General features: G+C 52.8%; 1 protein-coding gene across 3 annotated transcripts in view; it reads right to left on the minus strand.

Annotated features, from left to right (window-relative positions):
- The window catches only part of LOC140390582 (uncharacterized), a 90,061-nt gene that overhangs the window by 52,782 nt on the left and 17,038 nt on the right, over nucleotides 1-20,241 (minus strand). For 2 of the 3 annotated variants that reach the window (XM_072475782.1, XM_072475781.1), the window contains exons 3-6: nucleotides 10,858-11,187; nucleotides 4,937-5,203; nucleotides 498-611; nucleotides 301-402 (exon numbers count right to left, since the gene is read on the minus strand). In XM_072475782.1, the coding sequence (XP_072331883.1) occupies nucleotides 301-402; nucleotides 498-611; nucleotides 4,937-5,203; nucleotides 10,858-11,187 (813 nt within the window). The remainder of the gene's footprint in view (nucleotides 1-300; nucleotides 403-497; nucleotides 612-4,936; nucleotides 5,204-10,857; nucleotides 11,188-20,241) is intronic. The other variant, XM_072475783.1, reaches the window with a different exon arrangement.

Consider the following 20,241-nt stretch of genomic DNA (forward strand, 5'->3'; position numbering starts at 1 on the left):
CACATTACGAATTGATGTTGAGAAGTTTCCATTCCTCTTTGTTGCTACTGGGCAGTGTCCCGACCAGGAGACACTTTTAACTTGTCCCTCAAGTTAGTTTTCTTTGGTATATTGTTTTGATTGGACCCTAAAATAAACCATGGGGTAACCAATTGTCCGGGCAGTTGTACCACGTGGCCAATCCATCTAACCTGCACATCTGTGGATTCAATTGTGGTTAATTTGATGACAGGAACCACAGGCGGGTGTCTGACTGTAGCGAGTGTGTGCGTTCAGACATCAGTAAAACAGGCCACTTACCCGATTCAAATACAGACAGAACACAGGCAATCAACAGGCTGATGATGGACACAAGTTGAAAGACCATAAAAATGGTGGTTACTTCGTTCTGCCGGTCAGGATCTGTGAATCCCAAAATGGGAAAAGCAAATGTCAGCAAATGACGATTTGATCTAGGAATAGCCTGACAATTTAACCTGCTTATTATTCATAAATACCTTGGGTTTCCGTTAAGGTAATGATTATGACCACTGTTGCTATGAAGGTGGTCAAACCGCTGACCAAAGCAACGATGGATATCAACGCAACACAGATAAGAATGAAGAGAACCTCTGAAATGTGAAAATAACATCAATTTATTCCAGTGTACCAGACATAGAATCGCTGCAGTGCAGAAGGACTGGGCCCATCGAGTCTGCACGGACTCTCTGAAAGAGCACTTGGCCCAACTCCCGTCCCACCCACACAACCCCACCTAACCTTTGGACACTAAGGGGCAATTTATCACGGCCAATCCACCTAACCCGCACATCTTTGGACTGTGGGAGGGAAACCGGAGCACCCCGAGGAAACCCACGCAGACACGGGGAGAACGGGCAGACTCCGCACAGACAGTGACCCAAGCCGGAATTGAACTCAGGTCCCTGGCACTGTGAGGCAGTAGTGCTAACCACTGCGCTCCCCCTCACAATCCGATGTCTTCCTTCAGTCGACTGCTCTCTTCGTCATTATCAATTACACGGGCAATTTCGAATCATCTGTAAACCTCTTAATCAAATCTTCCAAGTTCATGTCAAAATTACTGATATACCATATTACTGAGGACTCTGGGTCTGTACTTGTCGGAGTTTAGAAGGATGAGGGGGGATACTGCGAGGCCTGGATAGAGTGGACATGGAGAGGATGTTTCCACTTGTAGGAAAAACTAGAAGCAGAGGACACCATCTCAGACTAAAGGGACGATCCTTTAAAACAGAGATGAGGAGGAATTTCTTCAGCCAGAGGGGGGTGAATCTGTGGAACTCTTTGCCGCAGAAGGCTGTGGAGGACAAATCACTGAGTGTCTTTAAGACAGAGATAGATAGGTTCTTGATCAATAAGGGGATCAGGGGTCATGGGGAGAAGGCAGGAGAATGGGGCTGAGAAACATATCAGCCGTGATTGAATGGCGGAGCAGACTCGATGGGCCGAGTGGCCTAATTCTGCTCCTATGTCTTATGGTCTTATGGAATGTGGCAATCTCAGTCTTTCCAACTCAGCATGTGAAATATAGGATCTCTCATTTCCCACTCAGGTCTTTCAGTCCTTCACGCACATTCACATTCAGCAGTCGTATTCCACCCGCTGACTGATGCCGGTGACCCTTTGCTTGGGTCATCACAGTCCTGATGGCACAGAATCACCCAGGGACTCTCTTCTCTGACCCCTTTAAACAGCCACGTAGGTTCTGGCAATGCTGAAACAAGCAGCAGCAATGCATCACTGCAGGAGTTCCTCAGGGGGGTGTCCTCGGCCCAACCATCTTCAGCTGCCCCATCAATCACCTCCCTTCTATCAGAAGGTCAAGAGTTGGGCAGCACGGTAGCACAGTGGTTAGCACTGTGGCTTCACAGCGCCAGGGTTCCAGGTTCGATTCCCGGCTTGGGTCACTGTCTGTGCGGAGTCGGCACGTTCTCCCCGTGTGTGCGTGGGTTTCCTCCAGGTGCTCCGGCTTCCTCCCACAAATCCAGGTTAGGTGGATTGGCCATGATAAATTGCCCTTAGTGTCCAAAAAGGTTCGGAGGGGTTATTGGGTTACGGGGATAGGGTGGAAGTGAGGGCTGAAGTGGGTTGGTGCAGACTCGATGGGCCGAATGGCCTCCTTCTGCACTGTATGTTGTATGTACGCTGATGACTGCACAATGTTCAGCACCATTCGCGACTCCTCAGGTAATGAAGCGGGGGTTACGGGTGGAGCTAACCCCGGAGGCTCCCTTTGCGCTGCCAGACCTGCAGGCCCGCTCTGGAAGTCTAACGGGAATCCGGCAGTGGTAGCCACGCTGAAGATTTGGGGGCAGTCCCGACAGCGCTTCACGTTGAGGGCAGGGTCGAGGGTGACGCCGATCAGAGGGAATCATGGTTTGAGTTGGGGAGGGTGGATGCGAGGTTCCGGGGATGGGAGGAGAACGGGGTAAAAGAGATGGAGGGTGTGTTTCTGGAGGGGGCAAGTTTGGAGGAGCGATTTATAGTCGCATTACGGAGGACAAGGAGTCTATGGAAGGGATTAAGGCCAAATAGGAGGAAGATCTGGGGATGGGGCTGGAAGATCGATTGTGGTGCAAAGCGTTGCAAAGGATTAAGGCTTTGATCCTGAGTGCAAGGCTGGGGTTGATTGGGTTCAAAGTGGTGTATACGGCGAGGATGAGCCGGCTGTTTGAGGGGGTGGGGGATAGCTGCGAGCGGAGAGGGAGGGGGCCAGCCAACCGTGTCCCTGTCTGGTCCTGCCCGAAGGTGGAGGTATTGGGGATCGTTTTTCAGCATCATGTCCGGGCGGCGGTGGGATTCCCGCCATGCCGGTCGGGGGCCATTGACAGCGCCCCCCCACCACCCCCCCCCCCCCCCCCCCCCCGGCGATTCTCCGGGCCCCGATGAACCGAGCGGCCAAGCATTTTTGGCCAGACCCCGGGGGGGGGGGGGGGGGGGGGCTGTTTCAATTTCAACTGTGATTATATTGTGCTTAGAGAGGGCTACAGCGTGAAGAGTAAATAAACCAACAGTGATCGCTCAGCAAGTGGGGCCCTGTAAGGTAGAGTCTTAATTTAGCTAATTTGATTGCAGTTGGAGATAGGTAGTGAGAGAAAAAGCAGCTCTCACAACTCCTCCAGAAGCAATTGGTTTTAGTAAGCTAAAGACGGAACATCTCTCTCAGCTTTGCTCGAAGAAAAGTTGTTCTTCGGAGTAATAGCTAAGAAACCAGATGGCAGAAATCTAAAGTTCAGCTAGTCTCGGTAACTAGAGAAATGAAGAAGGGTTTCCAAGAAGTCTGTAGTTAACAGAAGGGTGAAAACTGGGAACTAGAACAGACTACTGTTCAGTAACGCCGCAGATTAAAAGGCATTGGATCGTGAGAGGCGGTGGGGCAGAGAATCCAGCCCTTTAACCTCCTATCTACACCGAACAGTATTTCCAAATAAGCAACCCAATGCAGTTCAAATGCCACTTCTAAATAAAGTTAACAATCAGGGTTACTTGCCTCTCTGTGTAGACGTTTGGAGAGAGAGCGACCCTTTCAGGAATAACCTGAAAATCTTTCTAACATAGAAAATAGCAGCAGGAGGAGGCCATTCGGCCCTTCGAGCCTGCTCTGCCATTCGTTATGATTATGGCTGATCATCCAACTCAATAGCGTAATCCCGCTTTTCCCCCACATCCTTTGATCCCCTTCGCGATATCTAACTGCTTCTTGAAACCATACTCGGCGCGATTCTCCGCTCCTGAGACTAAGAGTTGACGTCGGGGACAGGATTCATGGACTTTCACGGCAGTGAAACCGGAGTCGCACCCGTACCGATTCAGCGACGGTGGAGGGGCTCGCACTGTCCAGCCCGACTCCGCAGCTGCACTCCCTCCAGAGCAAGAACATCCTTCCTCAGATAAGGACACCAAAACTGCTCACAATCCTCCAGGTGTGGCTTCACCAGGACCCTGTATAATTGCAGCAAGACACCATGCTTTGAATGTCTGCCACTGCCTATCCACAGCCATTCCCCAATCCATCAAAGCCAACTCACGCTTCATATCGTTTTCTTGAGGAAGATTCAGGACCCAAGTCTCCAAATCAATTCCTTCACTCTCCAACTTGATGAAAATTTCTGGCATAATATATTCGCTCATCTCACACAACTAGATTTCCAATGATTCTGTTCTCATTACACAGTCGATGATGGCCTGTTCTCTAGTTGGTTCCTCAATGTGTGTCCAGAAAACCATCCCGTTTACACTCCAGGAATGCCTCCTCTGGTATTGTGGTTAATTAGATTTGTGCAATCTATATACAGATTAAAATCATTCTTAATTACAGTCTTGTCTGACCTTTCTGCTCAACCTCACAGCGTTTGGCAAAACTGCAAACTACACACAGACCTGGCTCCTCCCATTAATGACATCACCTGTATCCCACTAAGATGTTCCATCAGCTGCTTAGCCAGGACTAAACACACTCCCTCGTAAATTATCTACCCTCAGGCGGCACGTGGTTAGCACTGCTGCCTCACAGCACCACGGACTCGGGTTCCATCCCGGCCCCGAGTCATTGCCCATCTGGAGTTTTGCATTCTCCCTGTGTCTGTGTGGGTCTCACCCCCATAGCCCAACGAGGGTAGGTGAATTGGCCACGCTAAATTGCCCCTTAATTGGGGGGGGGGATGAATTGGGTGCTTTAAATAAATACAAAAAAACATATTTTAAAATAAATGATCTATCCTCCAGAGAATCTTCGGCAATCAAAATACTTTTTCATTAGCCATCTCCCTGAAAACAAGTGAATGGTTAAAATTAAACATGAACTGACACAGTACAGTCAGAATATAATCTCATGTCTCTCATACTGTACCAAATTATGACCATCTACCCAGGACAGGCAGTATCCCTCATGCTGTATCAGGCAACGAATTCCTACCTTCTGCTGTGAGGAAATATGAGTTGCTGTTTGTGCTGACTTCGTTTTTCACGATGCAAGTATACATTCCGCAATGTTTGATTTCCATGTCTTTAATATAGACTGTGCTGGACTCGCCTTCCACCTGAAATTGCGGGCTCTTCAAAAGCGTGTCATCTTTCAGCCACACAATGCTGCTCGCTATTCCTTTGTCCACAATGCACATCAGCTGCACATGACTCGCAGTGTAGATCGGCGTCTGAACAATCCGCGGGACTCGCAACTTTTCTGGAAAGAAGGGAAGTCACAAAGGTGTCACATCCACCCGACCGCCAATTGTCCAAATACCTCGGAGGCTCAGTGGTCCTTCACAGCGACCAGCGATAAATAATAAAAGGAAACGGCAGATTTGCAGAATAATTACTTTCTGTTAGTCTTAACGGTGGAGGAAGAGGATACCTCCCGGGGGCAGAGAAACGAAACAGTTCAGAAACTGAACTGGCAAAGGTTAAGATAAGCAAGAAAACTGTCTGGGAAGAGATACCGACGCTGATAACTGACAAAACGATTGGCAGCAGATTGACAAAAGTTCCCATTTTGGATGAAGGATACATCTGAGCATCGATTAAATGATTAAGAGTTAGGAACCGCGAAGGCCTGAAGAGATTTAGCAGTGAGTCAATGCTATGTCAGTGCTGCGTCAGTCAATGAGTCCATTCCCCCGAGGATTTTTCCATGATCAGGGGTTCCGTCACGTTCCTGCAGTTGAGGATCAAGGGATTCGGTGTGTCACATCTGCCTTTTTGTTTTTTTTTATAATGTATTTTATTACAAACATGTTTCGAAACAGGTTACAGCGAACAAACATCCCGGGAAACATACTTCCCAGCAATCAACTATAGTCTGGACAGATTTTCCTCCTTTTTCACCACAGGGGGGCTCCTTGAATACCTACTCGGAGCCATTGGCAATGCTGCCGTCACCATAGCCCTGAAACTAGACCCCTTACAAGATTCCTCCCCCATCCTAACACACTCTACCCCTTCTCCTTCCCACCACCGCCGCACCTTGTCCACATTCGCTGCCCAATAAAATGAAGCAAGTTTGGCAACACCAACCCCCCCCCCCCCCCCCCCCCCGCTTACATCTGCCATATTCATCGAGAACTGCTGCTGTGGAGACTGGGAAACCCATTCATTGCCAGTGACTGGCCCACTGAAATGCTTCTCAAATGGCTGGGTCCAGAGTTCCACCGGGAAACCCTGCCAAATATCTCCAGCATCTACTGATACATGAATCCGAGAGGTTACTGGTGTCCTATTTAATAAGGCGCACGCAATCACACCCGGTGCTCCCCGGATGAAGCCAGCCAGGCTGCCAGAGGAGTGGGATTTGCAGCGATCTCCGGATTGCCGCAGGGGCAGGATGTCACCACCTGCACCGCACACCCGGCATTGAGAGCTGCCTGGCATTAGCCACAAGGATCCGTCAACAAAAATGGCTTCCAGAATCCCTCAAAGTGCAACTGGTCTGAAACCACCAATGCAGATTACGCAGGTATGTGCAACGGAGATCCCGTCACGCCTCGAGTAACTCACAGGCACCACAAATCTTCAGGCGTCCTCAATGCATTCAGGGCCAGCTCCTCAATTGCGAAGGCTATCCGCAAACCTCCTGGCTGGCGACGCCAGCTAGGTTGTTCAGAGGTGGGGGACAATGCAGCTCCCTGATTAAACGGAGCATCGGCATGTTGAAGGTGTGTTTCCGATGTCTAAACCGTCCAGTTGGAGGATTCTGCCCCTCTGCCCAGAGAGACCTTCACAACTCTGTTGTGATCCAGAATGAGTAATTACACTCTTGCGTCACCCTTGGAAGGGTACAGGCAGACCCGAGGGCATGTGGCCATTCTGTTACGGGATTAAAAACTCCACCATCGCACACTGTGAGCAGACGAACCTCTTGCAGAATCTTGCTGATATTCTACTGCCTACGGTTGCCTTCCACAGGTAGGGGAAGCGCTGCAACTCGCACGAGTGGAATGTGCCTCCTGTGCTACACGGTACCTTCAGGGGAACAGTCATCATTCGGTGCTTCGTGCCTGAATGCAGATTATTCTGAATCCACACTGCGGTGTCGCTCCAGAGGCAATCGTTCATTCAAGACCAGGGTTCCGGCCTCATCCTCATACTGAGACCCAGCATCACATTCTTCTCCAGGCATCTGGAACAATGACATACGCGGCTGCCACTCAGCCCACGTCAGCGGCTGGACTCTCTGCTTTGGAGACCACGCCCCCACGCCGGCATGAAATCAATGGTCTTTTACACCAGGATAACTGGCGCCAAACGGCCACCAATTCGCCGTTTTGCTGGGGGCCAGCGTGGAGCTCCCAGCTCCAGCTGCCGATACGGCCGCTCACGTGCCTGCTGACCGCCTGCCCACAGTGCCCCCAGCCCCGAACAAAGCCCCCCCGCCCGCGGATAGGCCCTGATCCCGACTGTGGCGGCGCCGGACGGAGTCCGCAGCCGCCACGCTGAGTCCACGACTGGGGAGACCGCACGTGTCCCACGCCGTCGGGAACTCGGCCGGTCGGGAACGGAGCATCGGGGGGGGGGGGGGCCTGAGGCAATGGCCTGAGGCCGTGGATACTCGGCGCGCGACTACGCCGCTTTAGAGGGGACGGAATATCCGGAAACCGGCACCGCCCCCGATATTGGCGTCGAAACGGATTCTCCGCCCCGTCGCTGAGCGCGGTTTGGGTGTCGGGGAGCAGAGAATCCAGCCCCAGGTGTTGTGAAGCTTTGTTCTGATTGCATATGAGACCTCCACATTTTCATTCCAGCAGTCTCAGGCACACCGAGGGCATGATAACGCTCACATAAGCATGCCAGCCGCCTGCCCAGTAGAGAGCTGGCACAGGGTGACTGTCGAGACATGCTAGCAACACCTCCAGGTGCAGAGTGGCACCCTCAATCCCCCCTGTGAGGCCCTGACGTCTCACCTCTGATCTCATAAGGTTGTTGCCCTCTTACGGGAATCTCAAGGCTCGCCACTTGTTAGCCAGGCCCGCCGAACTGCGTCATGCATGTGGAAAGATGAGTACGTCGAGAGTGGGGGTTGCTCGATGGACACGTGGACATGGCGCGACGCTCCAGGCTGCCAGGAGCGTTTGGTGGATATGTAACCCACACTTAAGGACATGGAGTGACGCACAGACTGAGGTTGGCTGCAATGCAGGTCACCATTTGATCGTCAAAGATCCGCCTTGGACACTGCTCAGTGCAGAAGCATCCGGAGACTAAACCCGAGGGCAGCTCACGAGGCCTCATGGTTAGAATCTTGGTCACAGAGGTGCATTGCCCAACCACGATGTTCTTCTAGGCCGAGGCTTTTGTCACGTTGCTGCGACGATGAAACCGGCCAGACGCGATATCAAGAAACCAGTTGAAGGCACTGGATACTGCAAAGGCTACGGGCTCTGGCAACATCTCACCAATAGTACTGAAGACTTGTGCTCCAGAACTCGTCACGTCCCTAGCCAAGCTGTTCCAGTACAGATACAACACTGGCATCTACCCAGCAAAGTATTGATGCAACAGTCACAAAAGCCCAACAACGTCTCTACTTCCTACGGAAGCTAAAGAAATTCGGCATGTCTGCATCGACTCTCACAAACTTCTACAGATGTGCGACAGAGAGCATCCTATCCGGCTGCATCACAGCCAGGTATGGCAACTGCTCGGTCCAAGATCGCAAGAAGCTGCAGAGTGTGGTGAACTCAGCCCAACGCATCACACAAGCTTGCCACCCCCACATTGATTCTGTCTACACCTCCCGCTGCCTCAGGAAGGCAGGCAGCATTATCAGAGACCCCTCCCACCCAGGCATTGCCTTCTTCCAGACCCTCCGTCAGGCAGAAGGTACAGAAGTCTGGAGACCCTCTTTACTCAGAGTAGTAAGGGTGTGGAATGCCCTGCCTGCAACAGTGGTGGACTCACCAACATTAAGGGCATTCAAATGGTCATCGGATAGACATATGGACGATAAGGGAATAGTGTAGATGGGCTTTAGAGTGGTTTCACAGGTTGGCGCAACATCGAGGGTCGAAGGGCCTGTACTGCGCTGTAATGTTCGATGTTCTATGTTCTACATCCAGACATAGGAACAGCTTCTTCCCCACAGCTACTAGACTCCTCAACCACTCCCCCTCGGACTGATCTGTTCCCTGTATGAACACTATTCACGACGCCCTATGCTGCTCTGGCTCATGTATTTGCTTTGCTTGGCCCCTTGTTCCGCACTGTAACCAATCACTGTTTGTCAATGTACCATTTGTCAATGTTCTCTGTCGATTATTCTTTTCTCTACTATGTACGTACTGTGTATGTGCCCTCGGCCGCAGAAAAATACTTTGCACTGTACTTCGGGACATCTGATAATAAAATAAAATCAAATGAATTGGGCGGACCTCCAGCTCCTTTTACGGGGGAATAGTATCTCCCGGCAGGAGCCTTGTCGCTGAACTTTGGGGCTGTTTTGCTTCTTTTGTTTTGGGGCCATTCTGGTAATTGCCGCGACCAATCCTGGGTGAAGTTTGAATATGGCCCCTGGAAAGACGGGCCAATGAGGTAACAGTGGGGCGGGCGAACGGCAGATTTCTCTCCCACGGGATCCGCGTTTCAGATTCGTGCCGGTACAATGAAACAAAGTGATAAGTTGGGATGATCGAGCGCAGAAACCTGCCATACAATCCAGTGGCAAGAACAATCACTGCCTTCCCCGCCCGTCGCTCACTTCCCCTCTGGACCAGAGGATGCCATCGAATGTTCCTGGTACATGACCTTTCATCTCTCAGTGAAGGCAGAGTTGAAAGGGATAAATACGCGGAGTGCGACAGGAATGTGACGAGGGTGGAAATTCACCCTTACATTCGTTACTTTGAGGGTGGTGAGTGTCTGGAACGCGTGGCCAGGGGAGGTTGTGGAAACAGATACATTAACGTCGTTCAAAAGGCATCTCGACAAACACATGGATAGGATGGGTATAGAGGGATACGGCACAAGGAAGGGCCGAGGGTTTTGGCCAAGGTTGGTATCATGACCGGTACAGGCTTGGAGGGCCGAAGGGCCTGTTCCTGTGCTGTATCGTTCTTTGCTCTTTGTACATAGTAGGTGCGCAGAAACGTGTACTCGAACCCAGCTCTCCCTGGCGGGGGCCGTTAACATCAGTGTGAAGGGACTCCTAACTAGGGGTTTGTTATTGTGTTTGCGATTTGACTAAAGTTCATTTACGGAACGTTTAAGCAGGGGGAATATCTCAAGCACAGAGGTAAGTGAACCTACCACACGAGAGGCGATGAGGATTTAGTACAGGTAGAGATTTGAGTGTAGAGAGGAAAGAGATTCCATATAATTTACACTCCGGGACAATAGCAAGTGTATGAGTAATCAGGCTGATGAATGAGCTCTAAAGGTGAAATATTAGAGTTGACCAAGTACAAAATACCAACAGTAAATGAGTCTAAATTGCATTAAGTAAAAAGGGTGCCGAGATAAGAGAATAATTAATAGATGCGATAGGGAATAGGAACGGATTTCAGGAAATAAAGCTGCTGTCCCATTGTCAAAGGCATGTACTGTGAGAGTCGGGTACCACACGTGGTCAGCATGGCGGCACAGTGGTTAGCACTGCTGCCTCACAGCTCCAGGGTTCCAGGTTCGATTCCCGGCTTGGGTCACTGTCTTTGGACTGTGGGAGGAAACCGGAGCACCCGGAGGAAACCCACACAGACACGGGGAGAACGTGCAGACTCCGCACAGACAGTGACCCGAGCCGGGAATCGAACCCGGGACCCTGGAGCTGTGAAGCGGTTGTGCTAGCTACTGTGCCGCCCTAATGGCCGCATTCTGCACAACAAATTCTATGTTTCTCGTCACACTTACCCTGGACTTGGATAAGAAAATAGTCTTTGTTGACTATAGTATCCCTGAGAGATCTGTGCAAGAAAACCACTTCATAAAGGCCACTGTGCGCCATTTTTAAATTCATCAATGTAAGTGAACCAGTCTTCGTGTTAAACTTCACTCGGGAATCGAAATACACATTGACCTCTAGAACGTGACGATCAGTGACATACTTCAGAATGATAAAATCTTTGGCACTGCTGTAGTATCTCCAGATTGTGAAATGGGAATGATTCCTATTGACTTGGAGCAGGGTAGTGGAACCAACAATAATATTTAGTACCTTCGCTTGCAGGACGGTGTCAGGTTCTGAAAGAAAGTAATTTGTTGTGAGCCAATCCATTAGGAATTTAAAATCTGTCTAAGTCCTCCTTCAATTTACTCACTATCCCAGCACCCACCGCTCTCTGGGGTGGCGAATTCCACACATTCACAACCCTCTGGGGGAAGATGGACCACATTCTCCGTTAGCCAAAATCGCGATTGGCCGGCGAATAGGTTCCGATGCCAAAATCGAGGCGGGCCCCATTTGACGGCAATTCGCCACCTCGACAACGGCGTCAATGTGGTCCCCCATCGGCCCACCCAGGGCAATGCCCTACGGGGGCCGCAGAGCGTACCGCTGGCGAGGTTAATGCCTGCCGATGGTACCCCTGGAAACAGGGACGGGTACAGAGCCAGAGGACACGACGGTGCTGGCTACAGACGGTTCCGGCGGTGAGGGGATGGGGATGGGGAGGGGCCACGCGGGGCAGAGCCCGCAGTGCCAACCGGGGCCAGCCTATTGGACCTGGCCATATCTATCCTGGGGCCATCCCGCTCACTCGTTATCCCAGACCCCAACAGTTGTTATTTATGAAAATTGTCCTTGCGCTTAATTCCCTCTCAAGCCCTCCTGACCTGTGTTAACATTCCCCCAGGCTTCCCAATCCTCCCAGGATGATTGGTTTCTCATCCTCCAGTACCTGTGCTCCACCAGGGCTGGCCTGATGGGTCCCACTTTCTGGAACGTTCCTTTCTAAACCCTCCTTCAACTCCAGAAATTCTCCCTCTTCTGGTCCCCCCCTCCTGATATTAACTTTTCTGATTCGACTCTATGAACATGTCCAGGGACATTTCTGCGTATTAAAGGCAACGAACACCGTAAAGGAAAGATTCATTCCCCGTACCTGTCCCAAAGGAAGTCCTTGTTCCTTACATGGAGCTAACGGCCCCTATCGCAGATCTAAAAGTATGATTTATTCTCCTCTCGTTGCAAAGAACTAGGATATTCCGAATGCGACGCGGAAGATATGGGGCAGCATTCTCCGTTGCTGAGACCATGTCTTGACGGCGATGCAGAATTTGTGGACTTTCACGACAGCAAAACTGACGCCGTATCTGGATCGATTCAGTGACTGTGGAGGGGCCGCACCAGGAGCCACGTGGAACACATTTGATTCCAATGAGAAACGGCGCTGGATTCGCCGAGTCCGTGATTGACACTCGGGAGGCTGACAAGCTGCAGCCGCCACACACATTACACTCCCCACACACACTCATCCCAGCCGCACACACACATTACACTCCCCACACACACTCATCCCAGCCGCACACACACATTACACTCCCCACACACACTCATCCCAGCCGCACACACACATTACACTCCCCACACACACTCATCCCAGCCGCACACACACATTACACTCCCCACACACACTCATCCCAGCCACACACACACATTACACTCCCCACACACACTCATCCCAGCCGCACACACACATTACACTCCCCACACACACTCATCCCAGCCGCACACACACATTACACTCCCCACACACACTCATCCCAGCCGCACATACACATTACACTCCCCACACACACTCATCCCAGCCACACACACATTACACTCCCCACACACACTCATCCCAGCCACACACACATTACACTCCCCACACACACTCATCCCAGCCGCACACACACATTACACTCCCCACACACACTCATCCCAGCCACACACACACATTACACTCCCCACACACACTCATCCCAGCCGCACACACACATTACACTCCCCACACACACTCATCCCAGCCGCACACACACATTACACTCCCCACACACACTCATCCCAGCCGCACATACACATTACACTCCCCACACACACTCATCCCAGCCACACACACATTACACTCCCCACACACACTCATCCCAGCCACACACACATTACACTCCCCACACACACTCATCCCAGCAGCACACACACATTACACTCCACACACACACTCATCCCAGCCGCACTCACACATTACACTCCCCACACACACTCATCCCAGCCGCACACACACATTACACTCCCCACACACACTCATCCCAGCCGCACACACACATTACACTCCACACACACACTCATCCCAGCCGCACTCACACATTACACTCCCCACACACACTCATCCCAGCCGCACTCACACATTACACTCCCCACACACACTCATCCCAGCCAACACACACATTACACTCCCCACACACACATTACACTCCACACACACACTCATCCCAGCCAACACACACATTACACTCCCCACACACACTCATCCCAGCCCCACACACACATTCCACTCCCCACACACACATTACACTCCCCACACACACTCATCCCAGCCGCGCACACACATTACACTCCCCACACACACTCATCCCAGCCGCGCACACACATTACACTCACCACACACACTCATCCCAGCCGCACACACACATTACATTCCCCACACACACTCATCCCAGCCGCCACACACATTACACTCCCCACTCACACTCATCCCAGCCGCACACACACATTACACTCCCCACACACACTCATCCCAGCCGCACACACACATTACACTCCCCACACACACTCATCCCAGCCGCACAAACTCATTACACTCCCCACACACACTCATCCCAGCCGCACACCCACATTACACTCCCCACACACACTCATCCCAGCCGCACACACACATTACACTCCCCACACACACTCATCCCAGCCGCGCACACACATTACACTCCCCACACACACTCATCCCAGCCGCACACACACATTACACTCCCCACACACACTCATCCCAGCCGCACACACACATTACACTCCCCACACACACTCATCCCAGCCGCACATACACATTACACACCCCGCACACACTCATCCCAGCCGCACACACACATTACACTCCCCACACACACTCATCCCAGTCGCACACCCACATTACACTCCCCACACACACTCATCCCAGCCGCACACACACATTACACTCCCCACACAAAGTCATCCCAGCCTCACACATACATTACACTCCCCACACACACTCATCCCAGCCGTGCACACACATTACACTCCCCACACACACTCATCCCAGCCGCGCACACACATTACACTCCCCACACACACTCATCCCAGCCGCGCACACACATTACACTCCCCACACACACTCATCCCAGCCGCACACACACATTACACTCCCCACACACACTCATCCCAGCCGCACACACACATTACACTCCCCACACACACTCATCCCAGCCGCCACACACATTACACTCCCCACACACACTCATCCCAGCCGCACACACACATTACACTCCCCACACACACTCATCCCAGCCGCGCACACACATTACACTCCCCACACACACTCATCCCAGCCGCACACACACATTACACTCCCCACACACACTCATCCCAGCCGCACACACACATTACACTCCCCACACACACTCATCCCAGCCGCACATACACATTACACACCCCGCACACACTCATCCCAGCCGCACAGACACATTACACTCCCCACACACACTCATCCCAGCCGCACACCCACATTACACTCCCCACACACACTCATCCCAGCCGCACACACATTACACTCCCCACACACAGTCATCCCAGCCAACACACACATTACACTCCCCACACACACTCATCTCAGCCACGCACACACATTACACTCCCCACACACACTCATCTCAGCCGCACATACACATTACACTCCCCACACACACTCATCCCAGCCGCACACACACATTACACTCCCCACACACACTCATCCCAGCCGCACATACACATTACACTCCCCGCACACACTCATCCCAGCCGCACACACACATTACACTCCCCACACACACTCATCCCAGCCGCACACCCACATTACACTCCCCACACACACTCATCCCAGCCAACACACAGATTACACTCCCCACACACACATTACACTCCCCACACACACTCATCCCAGCCAACACACACATTACACTCCCCACACACACCATCCCAGTCGCACACACACATTACACTCCCCACACACACTCATCCCAGCCGCACACACACATTACACTCCCCACACTCACTCATCCCAGCCGCACACACACATTACACTCCCCACACACACACATTACACTCCCCACACACACCATCCCAGCCGCACACACACATTACACTCCCCACACACACTCATCCCAGCCGCACACACACATTACACTCCCCACACACACTCATCCCAGCCGCACACACACATTACACTCCCCACACACACTCATCCCAGCCTCACACATACATTACACTCCCCACACACACTCATCCCAGCCGCGCACACACATTACACTCCCCACACACACTCACCCCAGCCACACAAACTCATTACACTCCCCACACACACCATCCCAGCCGCACACACACATTACACTCCCCACACACACTCATCCCAGCCGCACACACACATTACACTCCCCACACACACTCATCCCAGCCAACACACACATTACACTCCCCACACACACTCATCCCAGCCGCGCACACACATTACACTCCCCACACACACTCACCCCAGCCACACAAACTCATTACACTCCCCACACACACCATCCCAGCCGCACACACACATTACACTCCCCACACACACTCATCCCAGCCAACACACACATTACACTCCCCACACACACTCATCCCAGCCCCACACACACATTCCACTCCCCACACACACTCATCCCAGCCGCGCACACACATTACACTCACCACACACACTCAACCCAGCCGCACACACACATTACATTCCCCACACACACTCATCCCAGCCGCACACACACATTACACTCCCCACACACACTCATCCCAGCCGCCACACACATTACACTCCCCACACACACTCATCCCAGCCGCACACACACATTACACTCCCCACACAAAGTCATCCCAGCCTCACACATACATTACACTCCCCACACACACTCATCCCAGCCGCGCACACACATTACACTCCCCACACACACTCATCCCAGCCGCGCACACACATTACACTCCCCACACACACTCATCCCAGCCGCGCACACACATTACACTCCCCACACACACTCATCCCAGCCGCACACACACATTACACTCCCCACACACACTCATCCCAGCCGCACACACACATTACACTCCCCACACACACTCATCCCAGCCGCCACACACATTACACTCCCCACACACACTCATCCCAGCCGCACACACACATTACACTCCCCACACACACTCATCCCAGCCGCGCACACACATTACACTCCCCACACACACTCATCCCAGCCGCACACACACATTACACTCCCCACACACACTCATCCCAGCCGCACACACACATTACACTCCCCACACACACTCATCCCAGCCGCACATACACATTACACACCCCGCACACACTCATCCCAGCCGCACACACACATTACACTCCCCACACACACTCATCCCAGCCGCACACCCACATTACACTCCCCACACACACTCATCCCAGCCGCACACACACATTACACTCCCCACACACAGTCATCCCAGCCAACACACACATTACACTCCCCACACACACTCATCCCAGCCGCGCACACACATTACACTCCCCACACACACTCATCCCAGCCGCACATACACATTACACTCCCCACACACACTCATCCCAGCCGCACACACACATTACACTCCCCACACACACTCATCCCAGCCGCACATACACATTACACTCCCCGCACACACTCATCCCAGCCGCACACACACATTACACTCCCCACACACACTCATCCCAGCCGCACACCCACATTACACTCCCCAAACACACTCATCCCAGCCGCACACACACATTACACTCCCCACACACACTCATCCCAGCCAACACACACATTACACTCCCCACACACACATTACACTCCCCACACACACTCATCCCAGCCAACACACACATTACACTCCCCACACACACCATCCCAGCCGCACACACACATTACACTCCCCACACACACTCATCCCAGCCGCACACACACATTACACTCCCCACACTCACTCATCCCAGCCGCACACACACATTACACTCCCCACACACACACATTACACTCCCCACACACACTCATCCCAGCCGCACAAACACATTACACTCCCCATACACACTCATCCCAGCCTCACGCACACATTACACACCCCACATACACCATCCCAGCCGCACACACACATTACACTCCTCATACACACTCATCCCAGCCGCACACACACATTCCACTGTCCACACACACTCATCCCAGCCACACACACACATAACACTCCCCACACACACTCATCCCAGCCGCACACACATTACACTCCCCACACACACCATCCCAGCCGCACACACACATTACACTCCCCACACACACTCATCCCAGCCGCACACACACATTACACTCCCCACACACACTCATCCCAGCCGCACACACACATTACACTCCCCACACACACTCATCCCAGCCTCACACATACATTACACTCCCCACACACACTCATCCCAGCCGCGCACACACATTACACTCCCCACACACACTCACCCCAGCCACACAAACTCATTACACTCCCCACACACACCATCCCAGCCGCACACACACATTACACTCCCCACACACACTCATCCCAGCCACACACACATTACACTCCCCACACACACTCATCCCAGCCGCACACACACATTACACTCCCCACACACACTCATCCCAGCCGCACACACATATTACACTCCCCACACACACTCATTCCAGCCGCCCACACACATTACACTCCCCACACACACTCATTCCAGCCGCACACACACATTACACTCCCCACACACACTCATCCCAGCCGCACACACATTACACTCCCCACGCACACACTCATCCCAGCCGCACACACACATTACACTCCCCACACACACTCATCCCAGCCGCACAAACACATTACACTCCCCACACACACTCACCCCAGCCACACACACATTACACTCCCCACGCACACACTCATCCCAGCCACACACACACATTACACTCCCCACACACACTCATCCCAGCCGCACAAACACATTACACTCCCCACACACACTCATCCCAGCCGCACACACACATTGCACTCCCCACACACACTCATTCCAGCCGCACACACACATTACACTCCCCACGCACACTCATCCCAGCCGCACACACATTACACTCCCCACACACACTCATCCCAGCCGCGCACACACATTACACTCCCCACACACACTCACCCCAGCCACACAAACTCATTACACTCCCCACACACACCATCCCAGCCGCACACACACATTACACTCCCCACACACACTCATCGCAGCCACACACACATTACACTCCCCACACACACTCATCCCAGCCGCACACACACATTACACTCCCCACACACACTCATCCCAGCCGCACACACATATTACACTCCCCACACACACTCATTCCAGCCGCCCACACACATTACACTCCCCACACACACTCATTCCAGCCGCACACACACATTACACTCCCCACACACACTCATCCCAGCCGCACACACATTACACTCCCCACGCACACACTCATCCCAGCCTCACACACACATTACACTCCCCACACACACCATCCCAGCCGCACACACACATTACACTCCCCATACACACTCATCCCAGCCGCACACACACATTACACTCCCCACACACACTCATCCCAGCCGCACACACACATTACACTCCCCACACACACTCACCCCAGCCGCACAAACTCATTACACTCCCCACACACACCATCCCAGCCGCACACACACATTACACTCCCCACACACACTCATCCCAGCCACACACACATTACACTCCCCACACACACTCATCCCAGCCACACACACACATTACACTCCCCACACACACTCACCCCAGCCGCACAAACTCATTACACTCCCCACACACACCATCCCAGCCGCACACACACTTATCCCAGCCGCACACACACATTACACTCTCCACACACACTCATCCCAGCCGTGCACACACATTACACTCCCCACACACACTCATCCCAGCCGCACACACACATTACACACCCCACACACACTCATCCCAGCCACACACACACATTCCACTCCCCACACACACTCATCGCAGCCGCACACACACATTACACTTCCCACACACACTCATCCCAGCCGCACACACACATTACACACCCCACACACACTCATCCCAGCCGCACACACACATTACACACCCCACACACACTCATCCCAGCCACACACACACATTCCACTCCCCACACACACTCATCGCAGCCGCACACACACATTACACACCCCACACACACTCATCCCAGCCGCACACACACATTACACTCCCCACACACACTCATCCCAGCCGCACACACACATTACACTCCCCACACACACTCATCCCAGCCGCTCACACACATTACACTCCCCACACACACTTATCCCAGCCGCACACACACTACACTCCCCACACACACTCATCCCAGCTGCACACACACATTACACTCCCCACACACACTCATCCCAGCCGCACACACACATTACACTCCCCACACACACTCATCCCAGCCGCACACACACTACACTCCCCACACACACTCATCCCAGCCACACACACATTACACTCCCCACACACACTCATCCCAGCCGCACACACACATTACACTCCCCACACACACTCATCCCAGCCGCACACACACTCATCCCAGTCGCACACACACATTACACTCCCCACACACACTCATCCCAGCCGCACACACACATTACACTCCCCACACACACTCATCCCAGCCACACACACATTACACTCCCCACACACACTCATCCCAGCCGCACACACACATTACACTCCCCACACACACTCATCCCAGCCGCACACACACATTACACTCCCCACACACACTCATCCCAGCCGCACAGGCACATTACACTCCCCACACACACTCATCCCAGCCGTACACACACATTACACTCCCCACACACGCTCATCCCAGCCGCACACACACATTACACTCCCCACACACACTCATCCCAGCCGCACACACACTTATCCCAGCCGCACACACACATTA

The sequence above is a fragment of the Scyliorhinus torazame genome, chromosome 14 (assembly GCF_047496885.1).
Source record: "Scyliorhinus torazame isolate Kashiwa2021f chromosome 14, sScyTor2.1, whole genome shotgun sequence".
Classification (NCBI taxonomy): Eukaryota; Metazoa; Chordata; class Chondrichthyes; order Carcharhiniformes; family Scyliorhinidae; genus Scyliorhinus; species Scyliorhinus torazame.